General features: G+C 32.2%; 3 protein-coding genes across 3 annotated transcripts; 2 read left to right on the top strand and 1 right to left on the bottom strand.

Moving 5' to 3' along the window:
• Positions 1 to 116: 116 nt before the first annotated feature.
• LOC123219100 (protein AGENET DOMAIN (AGD)-CONTAINING P1-like) lies at positions 117 to 2977 on the top strand. The gene is made up of 2 exons (XM_044640842.1): positions 117 to 1404; positions 2726 to 2977. Exons 1-2 carry the CDS (start codon positions 1010 to 1012, stop codon positions 2799 to 2801), a joined length of 471 nt encoding a protein of 156 aa, XP_044496777.1. The 5' UTR covers positions 117 to 1009; the 3' UTR covers positions 2802 to 2977.
• Positions 2978 to 4620: 1643 nt separating this feature from the next.
• Positions 4621 to 5461, top strand: LOC123219098 (olee1-like protein). The gene is made up of 2 exons (XM_044640841.1): positions 4621 to 4866; positions 4955 to 5461. Exons 1-2 carry the CDS (start codon positions 4692 to 4694, stop codon positions 5308 to 5310), a joined length of 531 nt encoding a protein of 176 aa, XP_044496776.1. The 5' UTR covers positions 4621 to 4691; the 3' UTR covers positions 5311 to 5461.
• Positions 5462 to 9393: 3932 nt separating this feature from the next.
• Positions 9394 to 10102, bottom strand: LOC123219101 (dof zinc finger protein DOF1.5). The gene has a single exon (XM_044640843.1). The coding sequence runs from the start codon at positions 10035 to 10037 to the stop codon at positions 9570 to 9572; it is 468 nt and encodes a 155-aa protein (XP_044496778.1). The 5' UTR covers positions 10038 to 10102; the 3' UTR covers positions 9394 to 9569.
• Positions 10103 to 13238: the final 3136 nt, after the last annotated feature.

The following is a 13238-nucleotide window of genomic DNA, read 5'->3' as shown; positions in this document are numbered from 1 at the left end:
GTTCTATTCCCTCAGGTTCTCACACAAGTTTTTCCTGATTGATGCGGTTTAGATAGATGCATTGTGATCTACATATCATTTTAAAGCAAAAGGCCAAGTCTCACAAGGTTGTAATCATCTTAGCTTCTGTCTTTACTTCTTTTCCCTCCTTGACTTGGTCTTGGCACATTTAGATAGAAAGCAAGCATAAGTTCACTGTGCAAGGCAGAGTATATTGTGAAACCCGTCCCGCACAGTTCCTAGCTGGGGTTCAACACTTCATAAAGAGTGTTTGCATTCTTTGATCACATCTGTTTCCCATTTAACTTTTAGACTTTCATGGTGGGATACAGTAATTAAACTTATAATTACAATATTATATAAATTATAATTTTATAAACGTGATAAAAGCTTAAAGCTTGACCTTTAATCTTTTTTTTTTTTTAATTTTAATATTCAATTAGTTTTATTAATGTGGGAGATCAAGGGTTAATCATCTTTACTTCTGTATTTTGCTTCTTGGCCCTCGATGATTTGGCCTATGGACCGAGATTCTCTTTCTTTACCTACCGTGGAAGGTAGTATACACAGTGACACTTGTCGTATTAGGGGATGTCTTAGGCATTTGTATTCTCCGTTACTTATGTCTTTGCAATTTTCCTCATACTTCTTCATATTAAAATTATGTAAACAAAGGTGTTTTTAATTCAAGAAATTTCGAATTTTTAAAATTTCAAAAGGTAAGAATTGTCCTGCGGAAAATAGTCATTTTGTCGATACATATTGAATTTACCACGTAAAAAAAAATTGAAATTTTAGATTAAATGAAAATACGATGTCAACGTGTCAGTATTCAAAAAGCTAATAAAATAAATCCTGAAGAATAGTTAAGAGTCGTGTAAGGTGTCTAATATCAACGGCCGATTGTTTCTCAACCTATTACTCTCAAGGCTCACTCACGTTACAAAACAAGAAACTGGAAATTTTCTCCTCTTTTAACCTTTCCAAATTCTGTCTCTTTAACTCAGGAATGGATTTGAGCCACCAAGATAGAGTAGAGGTATGCAAGAAACGAGAAGGGTTTTCGGGGCCATACTACAGTGCAAGAATACTTGCTGCCATCGGAGGAACCAAGTACTTACTTAGATACGAGACACGTTATGGTCCAGACCGAACGAGATTGTTAACTGAAGCTGTTGATGAAACGGAGATTAGGCCTCTGCCACCCACGAATTTTGAGGTTTCAGACAATATTGTTGATGCATATGTTAATAATGCGTGGTGGGTGGGAAGAATTGTGAGGAAAGTTGATGATTTTTATCATGTAAAGTTGGAGAGCACCGGTGATGTGGTGCATTTACCTTTTCATAAAGTCAGGATTCATCTTGAATGGGAAGATGGGAAGTGGGTTTATCCTGGAAATAGGTATCTTCTTCTTCCTTTTGATTTCTTGGTTTCTTGATTTGTGTGAGAGTTCCATTCTGTGATATTCTACTCGAATCTTTCTTGGTTTCTTGTTTGTTATATTTTCTTCTCTCCTAATAGTAAAGATTCTTTCTTGCTTTTCAAATTGAGATCATTTTGAATAAGATTGAAAAAAAAAGAAAAACCTCTGATTACTTTCTTGCTAAGAAAGACATCTGCCTCCTTAAATTTATTATAATAAATCATTTTAGATGCTTTCTTGTTATCATATTGGAAATATTCTTGATTAATTATATTCCTTCTTCTCTGAGATTCAATGTCATCTGATTGGGATGAGCTTAGAGTAAATAGTGAAGCTGATTTTGGGATGAGTTTGATTGATGTCAATTTCTCAACCATACGTTTTGGTCCCTAGAACTTCAATTTTTGGCTACTATAATAGGGAGTCAATTCTTCCTAACACGTGAATGCAGAAACATATTCTTACAGAAAATAAACTTATTAAAAGTTAATACTTTAAAATGACTTGTTGGTCCAGAGAAGACGAACTCAGTTGGACCTTCAACACATTGATTATCTAATATAGGTACAGTGTGGAATTAAGTTTGTGTCTACTGATGCCTTGCCCTCCGATTCGCCGCTCTGCAGAGGTACCTCTTCAACTAGCATATCTGCTTTAGTGATCAGTGATAATGATGACAACTTGACCTTAAAAATAGAATTCCTATTCTGGGAAGGGATTCCCGACGTAAGTAGAATTAGGAAGGGATAAAAACAATCCCTCAAAGAAGGGATGGGGTGAAGGCAGGCATATACTTGTTTCGTACCTATTTTCAAAGTATAATTTACAAAAAGATTTGTTTATTATAATATTATTACGTATTTAAGCAGATAAGAAAACCCTATAACGGGATCGGGGAGGGCATAGGGCTGTGTCCCACTATCCTCATCCCCGTTCCCTCGTATTGCCATCTCTAATAAGTGATTTGGATACTTTTTTTTTGAATGTGTTTAATGTTATCATCCCACACCTTTATGCCCATTACACATATAGTAGTTGACTGCTTTGAAAGTTCCTCTCTCATACCTTCCTCTTTCACTTCAATCTCCTCCTTTACCTTGATTATCTTATACTTGATTATGATTTAAGTGTTAGCTAAAATCGGATACTACATATCCCATATATCATATAATTTTGCATTAGAAGACCTATATTGCTCTTTTTCCCCCTTGGTTATTGTGTCATTCTCTCTGTTTTTAGCCTAGCCTATCATGGTTACATTTTTTATACTCTGAAATAATTTTATTGATCTGTTGGTAGGCCTCAACATGGTGGTGCTCAAGCAAGTTCCAGCGGGCAACGAACAATGTCTTCTGATACCCGGAAGCATAAGTAACATAGAGCCAATTTTAAGCTTCTTATTTTGACCAATGTGTAGGAGGAGATATTGCTTAACTCATCTAGAACCCAACTTAATTGCGACATTCCATCCGTTTGTTTCTTACTTGCCTCTATTATCTCCAATTCTGTAAAAGCAAAAGAACAAATCAAATTCTTCTTGTCTTCCATGTTTAAGCACTTTAGTGTGTATGATTTTGGTCTAACCATTCAACAGTGCACTAATTTTTTACTATTAAAATAGCATTTTAAAACTTGGCAGTAGGAGAAATATTATTTTTATGCTATCTCAAGCTAATTTATTTCCAAAACTGAACTTATCTGAGTCTACGAATTTTCTTTGCAAAACCGTCTCACAAAAACACCACCACGGCACCGTAACTTCGACGGTTCAACTCCCATTAAACATTCTTCACAGCCGTTCATCCCATAGATAACATAAGGATTACTTCATTGACAACTCCACAACATGCTGCTCTAAATATACAATTTCTTCTGAAGTTAAAAGTTCAATAACGAGGTTTGAATGGGACTGAGGTAGAGGTGGAGAGCTATGGGAGTCACGGGTTTGCCTTTGACGAACTGGGTTATGGGCGGCAGACACTTGCAGTGATGATGGGTGGCTGGCTACAGTTGTAGGGTTACCTTAACTTCTCTTCAATGGTTTATCATTAGCTAATTATTCAACCTATTGATTTTTGTGACATATTATTTGTATTATAGCCTTGTGCAAGTGAGTGGTGGGAGAAACAAAAATAAAGTGAATAAGCTTGGAGACATATAAACGCCCTCCATAGAGTGATATATGTTCTCTCTTTGTAATTTTTGGATAATGCGAATTCACTTTCAAGATATACAAAACTCTAAAATCAGCAGATTGCAAGCATTGAAGATTTATTAGAGAAATTATGTTGAAAAGAGTAGTATTTCGAGTGAGTGTGTACATCAAGTGTGTAACAAATTATGAATGAACAATATTTAGCTTAAATAACATAACCTTTGACTTTATTTATAATAGACACAACCTTTAACCTTTTAAAAATGATTTTAAATTTGGATGAATTATTAAATCAACTGTTTGATTATTGAAATATAATTGATTATGTCGCCTCAATAATAAAGGTTTGACATTTAATTTTTTTTCTTGAACATTGAAAAAATCTCGTATTAACATTACAAGTTGCCATTAAATCGAACGTCCCCCCACATAGATTTTAATGTTAATCGATTTATGCATACAGAAGGTTTTTTCCAAGTTGAACTTGTTATTAGTGTTCATTGATTAAAAATTTATCAAATTATGGTGGTCTTAGCGTTAAACCAAAATTCGTAATGATAAATTCTAAAATATTACACACATATATCAATCCTGTGAACCAGAATTTCTTTGCCAAATTAACATTATTATGACCTTGTGCTTCATATTGGTATTCACGAACATTTACACAGGTTCCAGTTGTATCTGTTATGAAAAAAGATGGAGCAAGTAGACAAGTGAAATGAGCTAGAAAATGTATAATTTTTAAATTTATATATTTTAATTGAATTTGATACTTGCGAAGAGTTTACTTAAAATACATGTTGAACCCTTGGACGACGGAGGAATTTTTTGTTTCTATTGTAATCTGTCGACATAAATTGACTAAAACGAGAGAGACAGAAAAGGATCAAAGCAACTGCTCTAAACATGTTTAAACAGTGGACAAATCACAACCTCAAAAAAATAACAAATGCACGCAAATCTAGCAAACCATTTCAACTATTTTTGGAACAAATTTTTCTGTTAAATAGAGTTATCTTTTCAGCTTCATCGTCATAGTCTAAATAGCCTTCCTCCAAACAAGTTGATATCTGTATCCCAGTTTAAAAACACAGAGCAGGAAGAGGGATGAAGTCCCCCAAGGCTGTAATCATCTTAGCTTCTGCTTTATGCTTTTTGTCCTTCGTTGACTTGGCCTATGGAGACGATGACTACGATGATCCTAAATTCGTTGTGGAAGGCAAAGTATACTGTGACAATTGCCGCGTTCAATTCCTAACTCGTCTCACCAAATTCATGGAAGGTGCTTGCATTCTCCAATAAAATCTCTTTGTTTTTGCCTTTTTTTCTTTTTTTCAATTCGTGAAATATTGTTGTTTGTTGTCTTACAGGTGCGACAGTTCGCTTAGAATGCAAAAAACGCGGCAGCAATGATGTAGTTTCTAAGATTGAAGGCAAGACTGATAGCTCAGGAACTTACAAGATTCCAATCGAAGGAGAGCATGATGAAGAACTGTGTGACATTATACTGGTATCATCCAGCATGTCCAATTGTACTGAGATTCCCAAAGAACTTCACGGCGATAATAATGCTAGAGTTAGCCTGACAGACCACAATGGCATTGTTTCTAAGACTCGCAAGGCCAATCCTCTTGGCTTTATGACGAAGAAACCTCTCCCTGAGTGCTCTACTGTCTTGGAAGAGCTTGGAATCTCTAAAAATGAAACTATTCCAAAGAACCGGTGATGGAGCATAGATAAATATACGTTATTTTTTATAGTATTCTTAATAAGTTTAATTTGTAAAAGCAAGTGTAAAATTATTGGAAAATATGATTAATTATTGTAATTGATTATTATTTTCATAGTTATTACAATTAGTGAATTCGTAATTTTTTTATTGTTTATTTCATAGTTATTACAATTAGTGAATTCGTAATTTTTTTATTGTTTACTTATATCTTTAGATGGAATTTAAACTATTGTATAAGGTTTCAAACTCAAAAATTATATATTTTTTGTGCTTGTCCACTTTGGAGCTAGCTATTGTACAATTCATTCAATTTTAAGAGTTAAACAGAAGGTGAAAAGGGTATGTCTATAATTTATTAAAATATGTGATTCATAAAACAATACATAACAAAATTTGGATAAAAATTTGGTTATCATAAGATAAAATTTTCTTTATTATTATTTTTATAGTGTTTATTTTTTAATTTAGTATATATTTAATAAAGTATTTATTTAAGAAGAAGAGAAAATAACATGATTTTGACCCTCACCTCTTAATGGAAAGAGTGCTGCTATATGTACAATTTTTATGTATAAACAATGATACGTCATTATATGATTGGATAGTTAAAAATTAAAAATAAAATAATATTCAATTATATAGTGATACATTATTGTTTGTACACAAAATTGTATATATAATTTTATTATAACGAAAAATATATCTTTCTAAACCATAGAATTTGCATCCTTTGGAATGGGCAATTTCAGTAGCAGAAAGAATAGCAAAAATCTCATTGCTGCATGAAGTTTGGTGACATAGGGGAATTGCAAAACATCGTATGAATTCTCCCACAGTTCCTAAAATATTCTCCTACTAGCATTTGTAGAAGATAAGTCAACAAAGTCAGGGCATAGGGAAGCCAAAAGTTGAATGTGTGCCGTTCATGAGCTAATGTAGACGATAATTGGCGGGGTGCTCTAAATGAACAATTTATACATAAATTCAGCTATGTATCAATAAACAATATATACAAAAATTATTTCATTCAACTATTCACAATAAATTTGATTTGAGTTTAACGACTTGTACAATTGAATCCTAATAAGAGTTAAAAGTCATATAGGGTTTCAACTTTCAAATATAAGTGGCCTATTAATTTTTTCTGAACCTCTTTAAGCTTTTCCAAATTCTTATCTCTTTAAATCAAAGGAATGGCCTCTCGCCACAAAGAAACAGTAGAGATATATAAGAAACAAGAAGAGTTCTGGGGCCGGCCACACTACACTGCAATAATACTTGCTACAATAGGAAAAACCCAATACTTAGATACGAGACACGTTTTGCTGAAGACAAAACAAGATTGTTAGCTCAAGCTGTTGATGAAGCGGATATTAGGCCTCTTCCACCCACGAATTTCGAGGTATCAGACAATATTTTTTATGCTTATGTCAATGATGGATAATGGACGGGAAGAGTTGTAAGAAAAGTTTATCCTAATTATCATGTAAAGTTGGAGACTAGTGGTAAAATGGTGCATTTTCCTTCTTATAAAGGCAGAATTCATCATGAATGGGAAGATGGTAAGTGGGTTTATCGTGGAAATTGGTATCTTCTTCTTCCTTATAATTCCTTGGTTCCTTGCTTTGGATTTGGCATTGTTCCACGCAGAGAGGCTCTTTCTTGTGACTGTTGACCTGCATCTTTTTTTATCAATTGGGAATTATTGTTTAGGATTTAATTTTATTATATCTTCTTGTCTTTATAAGTAAATTAAGATTCTTTCTTGCTTTTCAAATTCAGTATCATTTTGAATAATATCTAATTACTTTTTTGCTAAGAAAGAAATATGCCTCCTGAAAATGTATTATTCGCTAAATTTGGAATTTAGTTCTCCTGATAGATCTCTTTATATGCTTTCTTGTATCGTATTAGATATAATACAATACAAGAAAGCATATAAAGAGATTTGAACCAATTATTAATTGAGATTTAATGTCATTAATTAAATTCGTTTTTCCAATTGGTAATTGAGTTTCAATGTCATTGAATCCACCTCCAATTGATATTTGAGATTCAATGTCATTTAAGGTCTTTTTTCTAACAATTGGAGTCTTTCCTTCACCACTCCCGTGGATGTGATCTACAGGGGTCATAGTGATCGCCTTAAATATATAGTCAATCTATTTTTAATTATTTTGGGATAAGTTTGATTAGTACAATCTGACCTTAACTTTTTCATAATGGTTTCACGCGGTAGATTGAACATGTTAAGTAGACTCAATCACTGAAACCTTACGTTTTGGCCTGGAAATTTCAACTTTTTAGCTCCTGTGAACGTTAGTCAAATTTTCCTAAAGAAAAATGAGAATATAGAATGATATCCCTCAAAAAAATAAACGGTTAAAAACCCACAAAATTATTGACTTTGAAATGACTTGTTGGTCCAGAGAGATTGCGTACTCAATTCGACATTCAACACACTGATTATCCAATTAATATAGGCATGGTGGAATTAAATTTGTGTCTCGTTTAGAATGCTCCTTCCTTTTCCTTCATTAATGTGTCATTTCAATGTCAACTCCTTTGTAACATCGCCCTGTTTTTAGCCAATCATATGGTTACTTGTTTCTAGATTGTTATATATTATTATTAATCTCTTCCGTAGGCCGCCTGAAAATGGTGATGATCAAGCAAGTTCCAGCGAGCATGGAAGTTATATAATTTATTATCTCCATCGCTTAACATTCTCTTCTAATACCTGGAAGCATTGGTAACACAGCAACACTCGAAGATTACTTTCTTCCATGGGGTTTATATGGGCTTCTTTTGTTCTTATGGCTAGAGCTTAGTCCATAACAGCAATCTTACAATTATTATTCATTAATCATCTACATCCTTTGAGATGTATACTGAAAGGAATTTATATTACCTTGCTGGCTTATCTTGTTTCTCCTTGTAAAATTTCATCGATCCATATGGTAAATTTAAAGAGGATACCAGTCATTTGATTTAGCATTTTACAAAATAATTCATCTTAACAAGCTGCCTTCAAATTTACTGAGTAATTTGTCTTTCTCACGAGCATATAATCTACCATTGATACTAAACTACAAAAGAAATGGGTTTTAACAAGAAAAAAAATTTGTATTTCCGTCATTAATATTTTTAATAGAAAATGTTATAACGACAAACGATAATAAAATATTTTTTATTTTTAACGGTTATTATCCCCCTATTAAAGTTATAAATTTATTTAGTTTTAATAAGAATAAAAATAATTTATCATTAAAATAATGAATAAAAATATTTATAATAATCAGATATTATCCGTTCGTTTTTTTTTTCTCATTAATACTAGTTTTTTTAGTTCTAATTGAAATATGAAAGTTAATTTAATTGATGTCTAGATCAATATGCACTCCTCTAGGTCTAGTCGTGTCACCAATATTGCGTTCTTTTCAATACTCAACAACGCGTATAATTACAATGAACAATCTGCATTGAATTGCCAGATTTTGTTAATACATTAGATCAAATACTGTCATGAGCCTTTTCTTCTTTTCTTTTCCAAAATTTAAAATAATTTGGAAGGAACATAAAACTAATTTATGGCATTAGTAGGGTTTCAAATAACACATGACTGTGTCGAAGAATTGTAATTGAACATAAGAATCTTATAGCATATGAGCATATCCATTTGTTCAAACTTTTAAGCTTCTTATTTTGACCAATCTGTGGGAGATATTGCTTAACGCGGCTGCCTAACCAAATTGCTAGAAATTAAGAATATTCATGCAGCCATTAGCTTCATTTTGGGTTAAACTTTGGGTGAATCAAGAGAAACATAGAAGAAACCTCCTTATTCTGAAAGGATAACATCAAGTTTATTGTTTATATATATATATATATATATATATATATATATATATATATATATATATATATATATATAAAACTACTTCTCTATCCAATTATTTAGTTTCTCAGAACCATCCATTGATAATACAAACAACTTAATTAATAGCAAGAGATGTTGAATATCTGTACGGGATCGCCATCCCTAAGAGATATATATTATATATATTCACATAATTATTGATTGTGATGCGGTCTAATTGCATATAATTAGAGCGAAAAATATATAAATAATCACATTAAGAGGACTAATTATTCAAAACCAGCCTGTATATACACACCACTTGCACTAATTGTACAATTTTCTTTTAATTTATCTGAACAGAAAGACCCCCAAAAAAAAATTAAAATAAAAATCAATAAGGTTGACTACCTGAGTTGCTCCGTCGCCGTTTCACTGGAAATACATGTCGGAAATCCCCATGAGCGGCCACGTGCCACTCTTCCACCACCACCCCATCCAACTCAAGCTGGTGCACCTCACCCGAACCATCAAACAAGCACCCTTCAGGGAACCCGGCAAGTCCGACACGACCAGGCGGCTTGGTTTTCCGGCGGCCAGCACCCACAGGGACGTTCCGAAGAGCCCCACCGGCAGTCCAGTATCTCTGGCAGCCCTTGCAGAAATGTCTAGGCTGGTTTACATTGTAATTGTTGAAATAACAAAACTTTGTCTCCATGCTCTTGCATCTCGGGCAAGGAATGATTTTATCAGGTCTTTTCGCCTCAGCTTCAGCATCAGCATTTTCTTGTTTGACTTGTTGTTGACTATGCAACGTAATTGTAGTTCCAAAAAGCTTGATGCCCTGTTCATGCCTGGCCATGATGAAGAAAGATAAGGAGAAAGAGAGAGAGGGTATAGTTTTACAAAGATATAGATAGAATTTGTGTGTATATATATATAGAGGGAAAGAAAGGTAAAAGTAATGAGGAAAGTGAGAGGAGAGAGGGGGTGAGCCGCCAAGATGATGAAGGTAGGTGGCGTGGAAAAGCTGATGAAGGGCTTTTTGTCCATCGTCATCAACATGCAAGGTTTAAAAAGTCTAGAATGGGACCCCATACAGGCAAGTAGCGTATAAAGTGGGAGCATAAAGACTAGAAAAGATTAAAGAGATAAAGTTGTTATTGTTCTAGTGAAAGAGATAAAGTTAAAGTCTTAGGGTTTTGCTTTCAAAAGCTGTCTCTTTTTCTTCCATTTTCTTATGGATTATATCGCCACCTCATTGCTTCCACTGTAAATAATCATCCCCACACTATCAAAAGAGTGTAGACCAATTAATTAAATTGGTGGGTGTTTGAAATATTCTTTATACATTAAAATGAATATTATATCTAAAAAAATGAGAAATATTTATTTTAGAAATGGGGAAGAAGTTAAAGTCTGCAGAATCAAACTATAATATTGCAACTAACTGGGAAATTTATGGTAAGCTATCTCGTTTTCAATGCTCAATTCTGAGACTCATTGCCGGCCCCCATTTATTAATTATTCCCATCTTAGATTATTAATTAAGAGGGTAGAAGTATATGGAAACCAACCATCTCTGGTGGAAAATGTTAAAATTAATCATAAACAATGGCATTAATTGGACTTTGTTTTTTATCATAATTGACTTGTAAAAGTTGGAATATTTGTGCTATTTTCCCATTTTCTACATCTTAGAACTTCCATTTTCAGTGCCTTAGTTGACTGCCCAATTAATTTGTAATTACACTGTAATCCACATGTGAACATCTCTATGGCTGCCTAATTTATAATTTTATTTTTCGTATCTTTCAAAGTTTAACATTAGGGTTCCATCGAGAAAATATAATATTATCAAATTTACTCTAAATTGGACTTTCTTTTCCCTTTTTTTAATTTGCCCAATCAGATTCCACCAGTGACCTGCCTTGTTTCCTACCGGGTGATGCATCAAATCCATAAAATATTTATCGACTTTATTCACTTTATAAAAGACAAAAGTAGTATGTGGGTCATCTCCTAATTTAAAAAATCAACCCCTCTCACTAAACTATAAGTTGTCATTTTTACTTTTCCAAAATAATTCTTAATAATTTTGAAGTTTATATTTTAATTTATGCGTCTGAAACACTAAATTAATAATTGATACATTATTTATCATAATGATTGATTAGTCATAGATATAAACTTAATATTAAGGAATAGAGAGAATTGGATATTTGAACAGAAGCGCATCATAATAATCCTATAACTTAATTAAATTAAATATATTTTTAAAGTATCAATGAATTTGATGCATTATAACTAAAATTCATGAGAAATAGAAAATAATTAAAAGTTTATTAGTGTTGGTTTAGCTATCATTTAATTAATATTAGAGTGGGAAAGTAGTATGATATGGTGTTATTTTAATATCCATTCTTTAATAAAGGAATGAGAATTCAGGAATTGATTAATGAAAAGCAGCCTCAATGCCAACAACCCTTCTAATTATATAATGTAGACAAAGAAGCATTTTGCTTGAAAAGAGATACACTTTTTCTTTACCATTAAATTATCATAAAGAAGTTTTAAAGCAAGTCATTTGCATGAGTGGTTCCCTCACCAAGCTCTCCATCTTAAACTTGTTATTGCATGCAAGTATAGAGAGTACAATTTCGATCTTATCCAATTTATTTTTATCCAAGAAGCATATTTAGCTAAGCTACCTCTATACTTATGTATATTTAGATAAAAATAAATTAAATGAATTTAATTAAGATGAAAGGTTTGGAAATCAATCGATGAAAGGTTGAGCGATGAAAATGTCAAAGGTTTAAAAAATGAAAGGTTAAGGTTATTAATGGTGAAATTTAATATCTTGACGCCTTCATAATTTGTTTTAAGAAAATTGTCTATTACACATGTCTCAACTTTCAACCTAATTTTTTTCTAAAATTTCTTGAATGGTTTCCATCTGTCATATTAAAGGTTTTCCTACTTTTATCTTGAAGTCGGTAGTATTATTTTTTAGTTCTATTGTTTATACATGATATATACTTATTTTGTGGTTTCTAACATAAATTTTATCAATACATTTTCTAATGATCTAGATGCAAACCCATTTTATTATATACATAACAACTCATATTTTTATCCAAAATTAATAATAAATTCTATAAATTAAATATCCTAATGTAAATTAAACTATATTCAATTCTAAAAAAATAGGCCAAAGGATTTATTTCCACCTAAAGATTAGTATTTTCCCAAATTCCTACTTATTAACTTTAAAAATCTCAAACACTTACTCATCTGTTAATTTTTGCAGTTAGTGTTCGAAGTAAAATTGTTATTTAGCAAAAATATTTAATAAAACTAAAAATTTATCGCATTTTCTCCATAAGTTTAAAAATCTAATCATTTTCACCTAACCCAAGGTTTGAAAAATCATCATTTCTCCCCTAGGGTTTCGATCTTCTCTCTCCAGTGACAATCTTTTCTCTAGTAGTTGGCTTTTTCTCTCTCTCTTAGTCTCTCTCAGTAGTCTCTTTATTATCTTCGTCAAAGATGAAGACGGCTAAGAGAGGGTGGCAAAGAGAGTGTGGCAAAGAGAGTGGGAGGGAGAATGCCAATGACTAGAGAAGGGATTGTCGTTGGAGAGAGGAGATCGAAACCCTAGGGGAGAAATGGTTATTTTTCAAACCTTGGATGAGGGGTGGGGAGGGGGAAATTATTAGATATTTAAATTTAAGGGGACAAATATGATAAATTTTTTGTTTTTTTAAATATTTTTGTTAAATAACTATTTTACTTCTAACATTAATTATAAAAATTAATAGATAGATAAATATTTAATATTTTTAAAATTAATAAATGAAAATTTAAAAAAACATTACTCTTTTGGATGGGAATAAGCACTTTGGCCAAAAAAATATCTTATACATTAGAAAAGATATAACCAATAATTTATTAAATGGTACCCACAAAAAGAGGAAAATTTAGATCACCAAGCAGAGTGCCCAAATTCGAAGGTACTTGGCTTTTTAAAAAAAACAGATTAGAAAAGTTCAGAACAAGT

This window comes from Mangifera indica, chromosome 6, assembly GCF_011075055.1.
Source record: "Mangifera indica cultivar Alphonso chromosome 6, CATAS_Mindica_2.1, whole genome shotgun sequence".
Classification (NCBI taxonomy): domain Eukaryota; kingdom Viridiplantae; phylum Streptophyta; class Magnoliopsida; order Sapindales; family Anacardiaceae; genus Mangifera; species Mangifera indica.
The sequence above is the reverse complement of the archived record's forward strand: the minus strand, read 5'-3'. Positions and strand labels throughout refer to the sequence as shown.

Coding starts and splice junctions, on each gene's coding strand:
- LOC123219100 (XM_044640842.1), top strand. CDS start 1,010: ATGGATTTGAGCCACCAAGATAGAGTAGAGGTATGCAAGAAACGAGAA. Junction 1,405..2,725: donor TGGGTTTATCCTGGAAATAG/GTATCTTCTTCT, acceptor ATCTGTTGGTAG/GCCTCAACATGGTGGTGCTC.
- LOC123219098 (XM_044640841.1), top strand. CDS start 4,692: ATGAAGTCCCCCAAGGCTGTAATCATCTTAGCTTCTGCTTTATGCTTT. Junction 4,867..4,954: donor TCTCACCAAATTCATGGAAG/GTGCTTGCATTC, acceptor GTTGTCTTACAG/GTGCGACAGTTCGCTTAGAA.
- LOC123219101 (XM_044640843.1), bottom strand. CDS start 10,037: ATGGCCAGGCATGAACAGGGCATCAAGCTTTTTGGAACTACAATTACG.